This window comes from Cnephaeus nilssonii (assembly GCF_951640355.1).
Source record: "Cnephaeus nilssonii genome assembly, chromosome: 16".
NCBI lineage: Eukaryota > Metazoa > Chordata > Mammalia > Chiroptera > Vespertilionidae > Cnephaeus > Cnephaeus nilssonii.
The window spans coordinates 21,806,038-21,823,920 of record NC_137087.1 but is presented as its reverse complement, the minus strand read 5'-3'; the positions used below and the strand labels follow the sequence as shown (position 1 = coordinate 21,823,920).

The following is a 17,883-nucleotide window of genomic DNA, read 5'->3' as shown; positions in this document are numbered from 1 at the left end:
CCTCCTACATGTTCCATACTGGGAATTGAGCCCGCAACCTGGGCATGTGCCCTGACCCGGAATCGAAACGTGACCTCCTGGTTCAATAGGTTGACACTCAACCACTGAGCGACATTGTCTGGGCTTAAGTTTCGTATTTTAAAACTTGTATTTATTTTTATTATTAACTAGAGGCCCGGTGCACGAAAATTGTGCAGGGGTGGGGTGGGGGGTCCCCTCAGCTCAACCTGTACCCTCTCCAATCCGGGACCCCTTGGAGGATGTCCCTCTCACAATCCTGGACCGCTGGCTCCTAATTGCCCCTAACTGCCCCCCTCTGCTGGCCTGGTCACCCCTAACTGCCCCCCCCCCCCTCCTGCCGGCCTGGTCGCCCCCAACTACCCTCATCCCCACCCACCTAGTTGCCCCTCACTGCCCCCCCCTGCCAGCCTAATTGCCCCCAACTGCACCCCCCGCCCACCAACCTGGTCGCCTCTTACTGCCCGCCCCCCCCCCCCCCCCTGCCGGCCTGCTTGCCCCCAATTGCCCCCCTCTGCCAGCCTGGTCGCCCCCAACTGTGTCCCTGCTGGCCTGGTTGCCCCCAATTGTCCCCCCCCCCCCCGCTGGCCTGGTTGCCCCACATAGCCTGATTGTTCAGTCATTTGATCATCCCTCACTAACCACCCTCCCAGCCTGGTCATAGGCAGACATCTTGTGGGGGCGTGAGGGTCAATTTGCATATTACCTCTTTATTATATAGGATGTAATGCATGCTTATTTTTAAAATTGGTGCTTACATGAAAAATAGAAGAAAAAAATTGTTTGAGCCTATCATTCAAATATAACCACTCTTAAAATTTTGTTGTATTTTTTTCTATTCTTTTTTTCTGGGTATAAGCTTATAATTGGTTGCTTGTAATCATGTTATATAAAAAGTTGCTATCTCATCCTTTTCAATTAATATTAGTGTTTCCCATGTAATTAATTTTAAATGTATGCTGTTTTATCTAGCTGATGTACTCTTTTTTCTTAAGTATTACCCTTTTATCGGATATTTAGATAATTTACTCTTTTGGAGGAAGAAACTCTAAAAAGGAATGTATAAAGTTGGTTCTTTTTATGTGTTTAGGTTATTTCTTTAGAGTGAATTCCCAGAAATTAGAATTGCTGGGTCAAAGACATTAGCTATTTTTAAGCATCTTAATGCATGTTATAAGTTATTTTTCAAAAACGTTCTAATCAGTTTGAATTTTCACAAACCTTTTATGAGCTGTATAAGTATCCCTTTCACTAAAGTTTTAAAAAATCAGACTAGATGATAATCGCACAGTTTATTCTCTATTTCAATATCCTGTTTTCTTTTCCTGTATTTTTATACTCTGTATATTTAGGTAAATGATCTTCGAAAAGAATTAGAAAGTCGAGCCCTTAGCTCCAAAGGGTTAAAATCCCAGTTAATAGCTCGATTGACAAAGCAGCTTAAAGTAGAAGAGCAAAAAGAAGAACAAAAGGAATTAGAGAAATCTGAAAAAGAAGATGAAGAGGAGGATGATAGAAAATCTGAAGATGATAAAGAGGTATATACTAAATCACTTAAATATACTTGTTACCTTACTCTACTTTGGTCTGACTTCCTACCCTACATTGTTTCGCTGTTTGGATGCATTCTTGGCTCCATTTGGGTTTTATTGCTGGTAATTGGGCAGCTCATATACCCTGGGTCATTGTAGCTCTCCCTTCCTGCCTGCCTCCATCCTTTTTGTAGACTGCTACTCTGCCTGTAGGAATTGCTTTAGAATTGAACTGTTCAAGACAGGAAGATTTAGGGTGAAAATGGTGATATTATAATTGTTATCTTTTATTTTCACATATTCCTCTTATCTATTTGTTTACCCGGTGGTATAGTTTTTTAATTCAAATACAGTCTTCTTTCAGTATCCCTGCAGGACTGGTTCCACGACCCCCATGGATACCAAAATCCGAGGATGCTCAAGTCTCTTATATAAAGTGAAAGTATTTGCATACAACCTATGTTTGCAAATAGACTACAGTAGGGAATGCCTACACATCACTTCATTTGAGATTTTTTTTTCACTCTACCTCCCCCCTCCCCCGCCCAATATTTTTGATTCACTTAAATCTAGGGATGCAAAATCTGAGTTTCCAAAGGGCCTGCTATAGAAGACAGAATCAGTTTTTATCCAGTTTTCAAGATAATGAATTAGGTTCCCTATCATCTTCAGATGGTTATGTGTTTGTTTTTAATATAATTATGAATTTAATCGTATTTGAATGGATTTCAAGTCTGCATTTCTTATTCTTTTTTGTTAATTTTTATTGTTGTTATTTTATTTTTTTATTCTTTATTGATTAAAGTATTACATATGTCTCATTTTTCCCCCATTGACCTCTCCCCGGTCACTCCCACCCCCCACCCAGCACATGCCCTCACCCCCCTAATGTCTGTGTCCATTGGTTATGCTTATATGCATGAATACATGTCCTTTGGTTGATCTCTTACCCTCCCCACCCCCTTTCCTCTGAGGTTTGACGATCTGTTCGATGCTTCTCTGTCTCTGGATCTATTTTTGTTTATCAGTTTTATGTTGTTCATTCCATTCCACAAATGAGTAAGGTCATGTAATATTTATCTTTCTCTGATTGGCTTATTTCGCTTAGCATAATGCTCACCAGAGAGTTGTTTTTTTTTTAATTTAATAAATCTTTATTGTTCAGATTATTACAATTGTTTCTCCTTTTTCCCCCCCCCATAGCTCCCCTCTACCCGGTTCCCACCCCACCCTCTGCCCTTACCTCACCCCCGCTGTCCTCATCCATAGGTGTATGATTTTTGTCCAGTCTCTTCCCGTACCCCCCACACAGACACCCCTTTCCCCCTGAGAATTATCAAACCACTCCCATTCTATGCCCCTGATTTTATTATATTCACCAGTTTATTCTGTTCCTCAGATTTTTAATTCGCTTGACTTTTAGATTCACTTGTTGATAGATATGTATTTGTTGCTCATAATTTTTATTTTTACTTTTTTCTTCTTTTTCCTCTTTTTAAAGAATACCTTTCAGCATTTCATATAATACTGGTTTGGTGGTGATGAACTCCTTTAGCTTTTTCTTATCTGTGAAGCTCTTTATCTGCCCTTCCATTCTGAATGATACTTTGCTGGGTAGAGTAATCTTGGTTGTAGGTTCTTGCTATTCATCACTTTGAATATTTCTTGCCACTCCTGTCTGGCCTGCATAGTTTCTGTTGAGAAATCAGCTGATAATCGTATGGGTGCTCCCTTGTAGGTAACTAACTGTTTTTCTCTTGCTGCTTGTAAGATTCTCTCTTTGTCTTTTGCCCTTGGCATTTTAATTATGATGTGTCTTGGTGTGGTCCTCTTTGGATTCCTTTTGTTTGGGGTTCTGTGCGCTTCCTGGACTTGTAAGTCTATTTCTTTCACCAGGTGGGGGAAGTTTTCAGTCATTATTTCTTCAAATAGGTTTTCAGTGTCTTGCTCTCTCTCTTCTTCTGGCACCCCCATAATTCTGATGTTGGTACGCTTGAAGTTGTCCCAGAGGCTTCTTACACTATCTTCAACTTTCTGGATTCTATTCTCTTCTTGCTTCTCCGGAGGAGTGTCCTTTGCCTCTTTGTATTCCAGATCTTTGGCTTGATTCTTGCGTTACTCTAGTCTGCTGTTGGGTCTCTGTATAATATTTTTTATTTCAGTCAGTGTATATTTAATTTCTAGTTGGTCCTTTTTCATATCCTCGAGGGTCTCGTTAAATTTATCGGCCTTTTTTTAAAAAATTATTTTATTGATTTTTACAGAGAGAAAGGGAGAGGGATAGAGAGCTTGAAACATTGATGAGAGAGAAACATCAATCAGCTGCCTCCTGCACAACCCCTACCGGGGATGTGCCCGCAACCAAGGTACATGTCCTTGACCGGAATTGAACCTGGAACCCTTGAATCCGAAGGCCGACGCTCTATCCACTGAGCCTAACTGGTCAGGGCTTTATCGGCCTTTTCTAGGAAATTCTTGAAAAACCTTATAACAGTGGTTTTGAACTCTATATCCATTCGTTTGTTTTCCTCCATTTCTTTCGTTTGTGATCTGTTTCATTGTCTCCTCATTTTCGCTGCTTCCCTGAGTTGGTAGGGTAGCTTTGTATGCTAGATGTCCTATATGGTTCAGTGGGCTAGCCTCCCATTTACCTGAGGTGGACACTCTTGGTGCATCCCTTTGTGGACTGTGTGTACAGCCTTGTTGTAGTTCAGTCTTGATTGTTGTTGGTGTCACTGGGAGGAATTGACCTCCAGGCCAATGGGCTGTGAGGACCCGCTGTGTCTATAACAGAAGAATTGCTGTGCTGGAGACACGTTTATGGGGCAGGACTTGTTCTAATAGGGCTTTGGTGCTCACTGAGTCTGCCTCTTGAATGTGTCCCTTATGAGAGTGGTTGAAATCTGGTGTCATCTCACACCGAACACTAGATACACTAGTTACTGGATCTCCAATGGGGTGCAGATCAGCTACTGTCTGAGCCCACCCAACAGGAGCTACAGCAAGAACTACAGTTTTCTCCTGTTTGCTTGGGATTTGGCAGTTTTGGAGCAGTCTGACTGGAGCTTCAGTTTATTTGTTTAAGCTGCCACAGGGCAGGCCATTTATATGCAAAAGCTGCTGTGTGGCGCATGGGCGGGTTTGTAGATTGTGTGCGGCGGGGTCTCAGGGTGTCACTAGGCTAGGGTGTGGCAAACAGCAATGGCTGCCAGCCAGCCTTCTCTGCCTTTCCGTGTTTCCAAGTCCCCGCGTCCCGCGCAGTAAACAATGATTGCTGGGTGCACCTCTGCAAAAAAGTCATCCTCACTTTCCGACCCGATGGCCGACAGTCCAGCTTCTCCCCGTAGGCGTCTGGGTCCCCCGCATGTCCCCAGAAACTGGATTTCAGAGTGATCGGGAGCTTCCTTCGGGTTGAAAAAAAGCCGTGCGCCCAGTTGCCCACCACCAGCCCGATTTGCATGCCTCCGTACCTCAGCTTTTCAGCATTCGTGCTCCTTTCTCTTTCCTTCTAGTTGTAAAACTTCCACTCAGCCAGCTTTCCCGTGATTCTGGGTGATAGACATTTTGTCTTTTATTTGTAGTTTTGAAATTGTTGTGCGAGGCGGCAGTTTAGATGTTTACCTTTGCTGCCATCTTGGTTTCTCTCTCAGCAGAGAGTTTTTATTCTTATTGAAGCTCAGATTGTCCCTTTTATTTTTTGGCCAATGGGTGGGAATATATTCAGACACACAATACTAATTGTACCACCATCAATATTCTTGCCAAAGTTAGTTTCAAAATATTTTTGCATTTTCCATCCCTATTTTTTAAAAAAATATATTTTATTGATTTTTTACAGAGAGGAAGAGAGAGGGATAGAGAGTTAGAAACATCGATGAGAGAGAAACATCAATCAGCTGCCTCTTGCACACCCCCTACTGGGGATGTGCCCGCAACCAAGGTACATGCCCTTGACCGGAATCGAACCTGGGACCCTTGAGTCCACAGGCCGACGCTCTATCCACTGAGCCAAACCGGTTTCGGCCTTTCCATCCCTATTTTCTTATTGTTTTTACTAGAGGCCCGGTGCATGAAATTCGTGCACGGGGTGGGGGTGTCCGTCAGTCCAGCCTGCACTCTCTCCAATCTGGGACATCCCTCTCACAATCCAGGACTGCTGGCTCCCAAGTGTTCACCAGCCTGCCTTCCTGATTGCCCCTAACCACTTCTGCCTGCCACCCTGATCACCCCCTAACCACTCCCCTGCCAGCCTTATTGATGCCTAAATGCTCCCCTGCCAGCCTGTTTGCCCCTAACTGCCCTCCCCTGCAGTCCTGGTCACCCCTAACTGCCCTCCCCTGCAGGCCTGGTCCTCCCCAACTGCTCTCCCCTGAAGGCCTGGGTGCCTCCCAACTGCCATTCCTTGCAGGCCTGGTCGCCCCCAACTTCCCTTCTCTGCCGGCTTGGTCACCCCTAACTTCCCTCCCCTGCAGGCTTGATTGCCCCCAACTGCCCTCCCTTGCAGGCCTGGTCCCTCCCAACTGCCCTCCCCTGCTGGCCTGATCGCCAACAACTGCCCTCCCTTGCAGGCCTGGTCCCTCCCATCTGCCCTCCCCTGTGTGTCCACATGGGGGCAGGATCTTTGACCACATGGGGGCAGCCATCTTGTGTGTTGGAGTGATGGTCAATCTGCATATTACTCTTTTATTAGATAGGATAGAGGCCTGGTGCACAGGTCGGGGCCGGCTGGTTTGCCCTGAGTGATGTCCCGGATCAGGGTGGGGGTTTCCTTGGGGCATGGGGCGGCCTGGGCAAGGGGCCTGTGGTGGTTTGCAGGCCGGCCATGACCCCTGGCAACCCAAGCGGAGGCCCTGGTATCTGGGGTTGGTTTATCTTCTACAATTGAAACTTTGTAGCCTGGAGCAGAGCCAAGCCTTCTGCTTACTCCGTGGCGGCAGCCATTTTTGTTGGGATTTATGTATCTTCTATAATTGAAACTTTGTAGCCTTAAGCGGAAGCCTGGGCCGGTCTGAGTGTGCAGAAAGCTTGGCTTCCTCCATTGCCAGGGGCAACCCTAGCCTCCTGCTCTTTCCAGCTCCATGGCTGCTGCCATTTCTGTTTGGATTTATGTATCTTCTATCATTGAAACTTTGTAACCTTGAGTGGAGGCCTAGGTCGGCAAGGGCAGGCAGAAAGCTTGGCTTCCTCCCTTGCTGGGGAAACCCAAGCCTCCCTCCTGTTCTCTGTGGCCGTAGCCATCTTGGTTGGTTTATTTGCATATTTGCTCCTGATTGGCTGATGGGCGTGGCTTGTGGGTATAGCAGAGTGGTGGTTAATTTGCATATTACTCTTTTATTAGATAGGATGTTGTGCTAAAAATACATTGTTCTAACATGCAGCATTATATATTATACTGTCTTTTAATACTAATTTAATCTTGGTTCTACAAATAAATATCTGATGCTCACTAGTCCACTTATCAGGGTCTCTGAAGTTCATCTCTTACATTTCTCAGACCTCGTGGTACTATTATTTAAGTACTGGTATGTTGATAACAGACTATACCCTTTATGCTTGAAAATCAGTTTTGCTGAATATAAAATTTTTTTAAATTAAAAAATAATTTTTAAAAAATATATCTTTATTGATTTCAAAGAGGAAAGGAGAGGGAAAGAGAGATAGAAACATCAGTGATGAGAGAGAGTCATCATTCGGCTGCCTCCTGCACACCCCCCTACTGGGGACCGAGCCCACAACCCAGACATGTGCCCTTGACTGGAATTGAACATGGGACCCTTCAGTCCACAGGCCAACGCTCTATCCACTGAACCAAACCAGCTAGGGCATGGTGTGCTCTTTCTTCTTTTTTTTTTATTGATTTCAGAGAGGAAGGGAGAGGGAGAGAGAGATAGAAACATCAATGATGAGCGAGAATCATTGATTGGTTGCCTCCTGCATGCAACCCGGGCATGTGCCCTTGACCGGAATTGAACCTGGGATCCTTCAGTTCGTAGGCCTATCCACTGACCCAAACCCGTTAGGGCAGTGTGCTCTTTCAATATGTAATTTCTGACTTTCCAGCAAAGTTTCTCTTTAACAAACTTTACTTTGTGTGATAACATATACGTAAATAAAAATTATCATTTTTTTAGTGTATAGTTCAGTGGCATTAAGTGCAACCGTCACCACTCTACATTTCCAGAAACTTATCATTATCCCAAACAATATTAACTCTCCAACCTCTCTCCCCCAATCGCTTAGAACCTCTATTCTGTTTTCTGTTACTATGAATTTGCCTGTATTAGATACTTCATATAGTAGATGTCCTTTTGTGTCTGACTTTTCTCACTTAGCATGTTTTCAATGTTGTAGCATGTATCAGAACTTCATTTCTTTTTTAAGGCTGAATAATGTATTGTCTGTATATATAACACATTTTGTTTATTATTCGTCTGTTGATGGGTATTGGGGGTTGTTTTCATCTCTCAGCTATTGTGAATAATACTGCTATGAACAAGCAAGTTCCCTTTTCTGTTATCTTTTAAGGCATTATTTCTTGAATTTATTTGCTTTTATGTTTCTTCTGGTTTTATTCTTAAATTTCTGAAACTATCGTTTTTTTCTAATTATTTCTTTAATGCTACCACCTTATTTTTTACTTTTTAAATTCTTATGTTGTTCTTTCCTGCCTTGTTAATCATTTCTTAATGTCTTTTTGGCCTACTTTCATGGCCTGTAGGGATCTAATTCTGCTCCTTTTTTTAAAAAAATAGTAACTTTGTATGGAATTGACCTCCCGTTGCGCTCATTTATGTGAATGTAGTTTGCTTAAAATTTGAATAGAAGGAGGTTGCTTCAGATAGCTTTTCTAACTTCACGGAGCTCTATGTTCTGTTGTTTTCTTATTCTGTCAAGCAATATGATGGCTTCCTTTCTGAGATCTCTCTATTACCCTGTCACTTCTTTTTTAAGATTTTTAAAATTGATTTTCAGAGAGGAAGGGCGGGGTAGGGCTGGAGGAGGGTGGGAGGGAGAGAGAGAGAGAGAGAGAGAGAGAGAGAGAGAGAGAGAGAGAGAGACAGACATAAACATCAATGTTCAAGAGAAACATCAATCGGCTGCCTCCTACACGCCCTTACCTGGGATGGAGCCTGAAACTGTGCATGTGCCCAAACTGGGAATCGAACCAACAACGTTTTGGTTCACAGAACAAGGTCCCACTAACTGAGCCACACCGGCCACTTTTATCTGGACCTTCTCTTCCCAGGTCTTTGTTGTCCCTCTCTTGCTCAGTATTGATTCTACTCCCAGAAGTTTCTCCTCAGTGTGGGGCCCTGTGCTGGAAGGGTGCCCTGATAAATCAGCTTTGTAGGTTTATAGGGATAGAATGTTCTAGACCCTTTCAGACCTTAACTCACTATTGTTGGAAGTAGAACTTTGCCTTTGAGCTGCTGTTCGTAATTGATCTACTTTGGTTTCCAGTTGAATGCCTGTTGACTATTGTTTTTTCTTTCCCTTTGGAGTATTTCGTGGTTTTCCTGTCCTTAGATCCTTCAGGACAACTCCGTTACTTCCTTCTGCCTTCCCCATACACGGACACCAGTAACAGATCTGGTTCTTAGGGCTTTTTTTCACCCTCTTGTACATTGGGGTTAATGGAGATACTTTGTTACCTTGTTTTGTTGTGAATGTGCATGGATTTTGGGTTTGCTATCTAGATTATCCTGTCTCTTTTTTGTTGTTGTTGTCAATCCTTTCTTATTCGAGGATATTTTTTTCCAATTATTTTTAGAGAGAGTGGAAGGGACGGGGAGAGACACAGAGAGAGGAACATTGATGTGAGAGAGACACATTGATTGGTTGCTTCCCACACTGCATGCCTCCCAACCGGGGCCAGGGATCGAGCCTACAACCCTTCAGTTCAGGGGCCAACACTGAGCAAACCAGCTAGGGCTTTATCTCTTTAATTGTGTAGATTCGGGAAGATCCAGAAACTGTGCTACCACCAGTATTTTTCTAGAATTCCCTGATTTATGTAACATTAACATAGGTATTTTCCACCCTCTTCACAGGTAATTTCTTATCCTGGGATATACAAAGAAGGAGAATTAGCCATAAAAACAGCTAAGACTTGAGTAAATTTGAACTTTTCTACATTTCAGCCCTTAGGGTTGGAAATCATAAGGAATCAGGGAATTTTTTCTTTACATGATATACATTTGATTACAGTTGACTCTTGAACAATGCTGGGTCTAGGGGCACTAGCTCCTGCTCAGTCAAAAATCTGCGTTCAGAGGCCTGGCTGTAGCTCAGTTGGTTAGAGGGTTGTCCTAGTATGTCAAGGTTGTGGATTCATTCTCCCATCAAGGCACATAAAAGAAGCAACCAGTGAATACATGAATAAGTGGAACAACAAATCGATGTTTTTCTCTCTCCCTCTTTCCCTCTCTCCCCTTCCCTCCTTTCCCTCCCTTTTCCTCTCTGAAAATCGATTTTTAAAAATCTTTGTACAACTTTTGACTCCCAAAAAACTTGCTACCCTTGATATATTTTGGGAACTAGTTCCAGGAACCACTGTGGATACCAAAATCCGTGGGTACTCAAGTCTTCTAAATAAAATGTCTTAGATCAGTGCATACAGTTGGCCCTCCACATCCTCAGACTCCCAGCCAGGGATAAAAACATTACAGGTATTGAAAAAAATTAACATATGAGTGGACCTATGCAATTCAAATCATGTTGTTCCAGGGTCAACTGTATGTACATATTGTACATGGAAATTTAACTTTTACTTAAAATTTCAAATACTTAGGAAGAAGAAAGAAAACGTCAAGAGGAAATGGAACGCCAGCGTCGGGAAAGAAGATATATTTTGCCTGATGAACCAGCCATTATTGTACATCCAAATTGGGCTGCAAAAAGTGGCAAATTTGATTGTAGCATCATGTCTTTGAGCGTACTTTTGGACTACAGATTAGAAGATAATAAAGAACATTCATTTGAGGTACTCATTTAAGTTTGAATTGGGATCCAAATGAGAGCCACACAATTTGATTGGGTAATATATCTTACATTTCAAGGTCCTTTTTTATTCTGTTCTTTGTTTTTTCCTTGCAATTTATTATTTTGGGGGAGAAATAAAACCAGATGATTTTTCTGCAGACCCACTTTTGCTGATTGCATTCCTATGGCATATTTTAAATGTTGTTCTGGCCTCTGTATTTCCTGTAATTGATGGATCTTAAGTCAGGTTCAATTTCTTTTTTTCCTAAGACTACTTCATAAGGTAGTGGTATGTGTCATCAGGATATCAGGAGATACGTGATACATAATATCTAATTGCCTCTCTTGGAAATGAGGCAATGCTATATTACTTAACTCTAAAATTGAAATACCAATTAATGGCATTGAAAATTTAATTTGTGATGGATTGAGGTGTAAGATAAACTAATTGAGGTTCATCTTTTTAACATGAATCTATTTCTTTATACCATTATTTTAGAGCAGCTTTACAACATATAGCTTGTCATTTTTTAAAAAAATTGAAGATGTTTATTCCTAAGCAAATGATTGCTTTATTCTTTGAATAAAACAATATAAAGTAAAACAATAAAAATTGAAATTTTAATATTTCAATTTTTAATAGCCTGTACAAAATTATTATGTTCAATTATTATGTCTTACCAACATATCTGACCTTGTTTTAGTTTATATATTGTATTGGAAAAATCAGTCATACTTATTTGACCCAAGAAGTCATTGTCCACCAAATCGTTAGATGAAAATGAAGTATAAAGCCGAAACCGGTTTGGCTCAGTGGATAGAGCGTCAGCCTGCGGACTCAAGGGTCCCAGGTTCGATTCCGGTCAAGGGCATGTACCTTGGTTGCGGGCACATCCCCAGTAGGGGGTGTGCAAGAGGCAGCTGATCGGTGTTTCTCTCTCATCAATGTTTCTAACTCTCTATCCCTCTCTCTTCCTCTCTGTAAAAAATCAATAAAATATATTAAAAAAAGAAAATGTATCAAGTGCTTAGACTAGAGACATTTGCAAACACATATAGAAGATTACTGAGGTAGTTAGAAAACATGAAATGCATGCATATTTGTCTTGATATAAAATGTTATAAATATTTAAATATTTATAATTTTTGATACATTAATAATTCCAATAAGCCAATATCCTTATAGGATATTGGCTTATTGGAATTATCACTATCCTTAAATGTTAGCTATCTGATATTTTTGTCACAGTTGCCATAAATTTAACTCATAGTAGTATCCACCATGTAGTAGTTATTCAAGAAATAAGGGAAAAAATATTTGTTATAACCTACTGCTTATAAAGTGTGTACTGTAGCCCCCTTCTGCACTCCGAGTTCCCCGAGGTGCTTCCTACCACGTCACGCCCCGCCCCACGCTGTCCCATGCTCTAGCTCGCGCTCTGGTTCCCACCTGGCCTCTGGCCCACGGCATCAGGCCCTCTCTTTCCAGGTCCGGCCCTCCTCCCTCCGCGCCAGCACCATGCTCTGCTATTCCTTTTTCAAGTCCCTTGTGGGCAAGGATGTGGTCGTGGAATTCAAGAATGACCTGAGCATCTGTGAGATCCTCCATTCTGTGGATCAATATCTCAACATCAGTGTCACAGACCCTGAGAAATACCCTCACATGTTATCAGTGAGGAGCTGCTTCATCCGGGGCTCAGTGGTCCACTATGTGCAATTGCCCGCAGATGAGGTGGACATGCAGTAACTACAGAATGCAGCGAGGAAGGAGACCCTGCAGCAGAAACAGTGACTCCTCCTCCTCTACCCCCTTTCCTCTTCCATTGGTGATCCTTGACCTGGTGTCCCAGCCCAGGACCCCTCCTTCATACTTTAGATGTTTATTGTTTTTCAGTAGTGAATACGCTTTTTTTTAAAAGGGATGAGTAGATGAGAAGACTAATTAGTGAAGAGCAGCAATCCTCAGTGAGAAGGGAAAGATAAGTTGTCTGGGAAACTGCAGTGTTCCTGGTCCCCAGCACCTGCCTTTTTTACTCCCTCCCCAGAGATGGTGGAAGAATCTCCTAGATTTCCAGAGCAGCATGTGATTCATTTGGGGGGATGGAAGGAATCTGTCCTGCATCAGGAATAAAATTTATGGTGCAAAAATAAAGTGTGTACTGTATATCTAATGCTGTAAGAGGCTCTCAAATTAACCCTTTGCACTCGCTTGCTTTTTTCTCGATTCCTTTATTCTAATGCTAACCGTGTCGAGTCACACTCGACATCCGAGTGCAAAAGGTTATTAATGCTATACTGGTGGAAACAAAGTGATTTGTGAAACAGCCCTTTGCTAACAAAATGGTCTTTTTTTTTCCTCCCCACCTAACATATCCCCCTGGTTAGTTTCCTTTTAACCTATTATTAGAATAAAGAAGTCATTTTGTTATATTAATTTAAAAGTAATTATTCTATAAGAAAAACCATATATCATTAAAATTATAAATATTTAGCTGATTTAATATTAATGGTAGATATATGTCTTTCAATGCTTGTAGATAAAAAGATATGCAGAATTAATTCTGCTCTTCTAGTTACTGTTCTGTACTAATCTAGCACATTTAAATATTGCTTTTTATCTCTGGGTAATAGAAAACTTTAAGGAAAAGATATGCCTCTTGCTATTTACTTACCCAACGGGAGATTTTTGTTTAGTTTACATTAATGGTTAAGAGAAAGTAGAATTTTAAACATCTTTAATGGTCATTTTACTAATAATAGAGTTCTTTTTATTAAAAATGTATAATGACTGAGCATGATTTAAAGAAAATATAAGATCAGTTACAATTCGAATACATTGCATTATTCTTTATGAACAGGAAAAAAGATTAAAGTGTTTTACCAAATATACTGAATATATTGCCCAAGATTACATATTTAGCATTTCAAATTAATTCGTTGAAAGCAATTAACCTTAGATATATTTACATAAGAAATTTAGTATAGCCGAAACCGGTTTGGCTCAGTGGATAGAGCGTCGGCCTGCGGACTGAAAGGTCCCAGGTTCGATTCCGGTCAAGGGCACGTACCTTGGTTGCGGGCACGTCCCCAGTGTGTGTGTGTGTTGGCGGGGGGGGGGGGGGCAGCTGTGCAGAAGGCAGCTAATCGATGTTTCTCTCTAATTGATGTTTCTAACTCTCTCTCTCCCTTTCTCTCTATAAAAGATCAATAAAATATATTTAAAAAGAAAAAAAGAAATTTAGTATATAATTTTAGGTTCCTGAGTATGCTAAAGTTCATTACCCATGTGTTCGCAATGATGCATGCTTCCTACTCAGAATTTTGAATTGGTTTCCCCTGCCTGGAATGCTCTTCTAGTGTCTGTATATGGCATTCTCCTATCACCTTCAAGTCACTTTTTAGAATGTCAGCTGATCAGATAGGCCTTCTCTGATTATAGTCTTGTTACTCTCTGCTTTCATCTTGCTTGTTTCCTTATAATTTGATGTTGATTTGATTATTCTGTACTTTTTCTTACTGTTTTGTTAGTTCATGTGAGTTGGGATTTTTTTTAAAAACGTATTTTATTGATTTTTTTTACAGAGAGGAAAAGGGAGGGATAGAGAGTTAGAAACATCAATGAGAGAGAAACATCGATCAGCTGCCTCCTGCACACCTCCTATTGGGGATGTGCCTGCAACCAAGGTACATGCCCTTGACCAGAATCGAACCGGAGACCTTTTAGTCCGCAGGCCGACGCTCTATCCACTGAGCCAAACCGGTTAGGGCTGAGTTGGGATTTTTATCAGCTTTCTCCATTGTATCCCCAATACCATATTGTTAGCTAATGTGAGTTGGCATTTTTATCTGCTTTCTTAAAAAATAAGATGTTTTTATTGATTTTTAGAAAGAGAGGAAGGGAGAGGGATAGAGAGATATAAAAATAGATGAGAGAGAAACATCATCCAGTGGCTGCCCCCTGTAACCCAATACTGGAGATTGAGCTCAAAACCTGGGCCTGTGCCCTGACTGGGAATTGAACTGGTGACCTCTTGGTTCATGGGTTGATACTCAACCACTGAGCCACACTGGCTGTGCTTATCTGCTTTCTTCACACTATATCCCCAGTGCCTGGAACAGTTCCTGGTACACAGTAGGTATTTCATTTTTAAAAAAACTTGAGTAAATGAATAAAGTACATTTATCATGAAGATTAATTGTATAAGGTAGTAGAGGTTCTTTTTTTTCTACTCCTTTTCAAATTTCCTATAGCATACTTTGGTTTTTTTAAATAATGTTTGACCAAAAGGACACTAAACATAGTATTTATAGCTTCAGAAGAGTTTTTGAGGATTTTAAGGCTTCTCAACATCATTGACATCAATTATTATAACTGTTTTTAGTGCACATTAATTGTTAGATATTGCAAGGTCTTTGACATATTACTGACTCTGCTGGATTTTTTCAATATTTCTATTAAAGTTGTCTGCATTGCTGTTGGTATCTTTTTCTAGGTTTCATTGTTTGCAGAACTTTTCAATGAAATGCTTCAGAGAGATTTTGGTGTCAGAATATACAAATCATTATTATCGCTTCCTGAGAAAGAGGACAAAAAAGAAAAGGAAAAGAAAAGCAAAAAAGATGAGAGAAAAGATAAAAAAGAAGAAAGAGATGATGAAATTGATGAGCCAAAACCCAAACTAAGAAAATCGGGGGACGATAAAGATAAAAAAGAAGATAGAGATGAAAGGAAGGTCTGTAATAATTTCCTTGACCACCAAACCTTATTTAGAAGTTTTTCAATTAATCTGTAGAATATAACAAATGATGATGTTTCATCAGAATAGGGAAACAAAGGCAAAACTAAAACATTTTAGTGTATTCAAAATTTAAGTCTTTGACTTAAGCCTATATAAACATCTGTAACTAGTTTTATAGTTTATTCTTTTTGTTTAAGCCAGACAGCATGATTTGATTTACATATATTGTGAATGGCAGTTAATTCTTAAAGTGTATTATTGTAATAAGAAATATATAATGTGATTCTACCTCAAGTAAGTTTAGTGGATTTGATTTTTTGTTCTAAGTCGATATTTGGCAAGATGTTTTGCTTATTAATTTTAAGGTATTTTAAATTATAGAAAGAAGATAAAAGAAAAGATGATTCTAAAGATGATGATGAAACTGAAGAAGATAATAATCAAGATGAATATGATCCAATGGAAGCAGAAGAAGCTGAGGATGAAGAAGATGGTATGATTCAAATTTATTTCTAAAGAACGTATATACAGCCCTGGTTGGTTTGGTTCCATGGATAGAGCGTCAGCCTGCAGACTGAAGGGCCCCAGGTTCAATTCCAGTCAAGGGCACATGCTCGGGTTTCAAGCTCGATCCCCAGAAGGGGGTCCTGCAGGAGGCAGCCAATCAATGATTCTCAGGTCAATGATTCTCTCTCATCGTTGATGGTTCTATCTCTCTCTCTCCCTTTCTCTCTGAAATCAATAAAAATATGTTATTTTTTTAAAAAAAGAAAATATATGTAGCCCATAGATACAAACAATAATGTGGTGAAGGTGTGGGGTGTGATAGGGGCTGAATGGAGGCAGGCCAACGTGGGGGACAATGGGAGACATTGTGATACTGTCAACAATAAAAAAAATTCATTTCTTCTTAGTATAAAAAATATATTTTTGTTTTGTAACTTTATCATTGAAATCTATAATTTTAATATATTTTAGAATACAAACACTATTCTTTAGAGAAAATATCTTTATATTAAGTAGTTTTATTTTTAGGTGAGAGTTAAAATATATTTAAAAAAAGAAAACTGATTTTTGCGCGCGCATATATATATATATATATATATATATATATATATATATATATTTGATTTCAGAGAGGAAGGGAGAGGGAGAGAGAGATAGAAACATCAGTGATGAGAGAGAATCATTAATCAGCTGCCTCCTGCACATCCCCTACTGGGGACCAAGCCCACAACCCAGGCATGTGCCCTTGACCGGAATCGAACCTGGGACCCTTCAGTCCACAGGTCGATGCTCTATCCACCAAGCCAAACTGGCTAGGGCTGATTTTTGCATTTTTCAAATATTATGAATACTATTAGACATCCAAGTTTTTTGTTGTTGTTGTTTTTACCTAATTATTAGGTAAAAATTTTGCAAACATATATTAGTGGTAACAGTGGAGCTGGAGAGTATTGCACCTTCTCCAAGCTGCACAACAAGAACCACCAATAGTGGTGCTTACGGACGGCTTGGTGACCTGTTGGGTGTCAGGATGTCTGATGGCTTTATGGAATGGATCAATGAGGATAACCTCAATGGATTTGTGCATTGAATGTCACCAAACCAACTAGAATTCAGGACTTTCAGGGCCCCACAGTGCCACCTAGCTTCTTCCTCAGAAGCCGACTAAAGGCTTCCAGCAAATTTTTGCTGGTTATCACCATGATATGATGGACAGTCTTGCCCTAGGTTGCACCCTTAGCATTTGCTCATGAGTCTGATATATCACATAACCTTGCGTGGCCTTGTATCCCAGCTTTATGAGGCCAGGTGGAGAGCAGAGAGCTGGCAGTACCGCCGGCAGTGCACCCTGAGAGGAAAGCGCATGATATCAGACTGCTGCTTCTTGGGTGTACTTGTAAGCGCCCTTCTTGGCTTACCTGATGGCTGCAGCCAGATTGAAAGATATCGCCCAAGTTTTAAAACAAACTTTTACCAATATGAATGCTATTCAAAATACTTTACAATAGATTACCTAACCAGTCATAGATGCCAGCCATAAAGTACCTGTAAAGTTCCACTCTCAATTTTCTGGGCTTTTAAATAACAGTTTGAGGTTGCCAATATATACCACAAAACTTATTTTAAGTATACAATTTAATTTTTTTAAAAAATGTTTTTTTATTGCTTTCAGAGAAGAAGGAAGAGGGAGGAATGAAGAGAGAGATAGAAACATCAATGATGAGAGAGCTGCCTCCTACACACCCCACATTGGGGATCAAGCTTGCAACCAGGCATGACATGTGATCTGACTGGGAATTGAACTGTGACCTCCTGGTTCATAGGTTGATACTCAACCACTGAGCCACACCAGCAAGGCTCCTTTTAGCTTTTATTTATTTTTTTTTTTAATTTAAATTCTTTTGTTGAAAGTATTACTCTTTTTAGCTTTTAGAAAATATACTTGGCTCTGTGTTTTGTTTAAATTTGTTATTGTTTTCAGTTTTGTGTATAAAATTCCGGGTTTTTTTTAAATTGTGCCATCCAGATATTTATAGAATTAGGTTCTCTTATCTGATTAAATAAAGTCAGTCTTTTCTTTGCACTAGTCGGTTTATAAGATTCTT

At 40.4% G+C, this 17,883-nt stretch overlaps 1 protein-coding gene across 5 annotated transcripts in view; it reads left to right on the top strand.

Annotated features, from left to right (window-relative positions):
• Window positions 1-17,883, top strand: part of CCAR1 (cell division cycle and apoptosis regulator 1) — a 57,547-nt gene that overhangs the window by 30,805 nt on the left and 8,859 nt on the right. For all 5 annotated transcript variants that reach the window (XM_079794337.1, XM_079794336.1, XM_079794338.1 and 2 more), the window contains exons 16-19: window positions 1,371-1,556; window positions 10,342-10,533; window positions 15,026-15,265; window positions 15,653-15,764. In XM_079794337.1, the coding sequence (XP_079650463.1) occupies window positions 1,371-1,556; window positions 10,342-10,533; window positions 15,026-15,265; window positions 15,653-15,764 (730 nt within the window). The remainder of the gene's footprint in view (window positions 1-1,370; window positions 1,557-10,341; window positions 10,534-15,025; window positions 15,266-15,652; window positions 15,765-17,883) is intronic.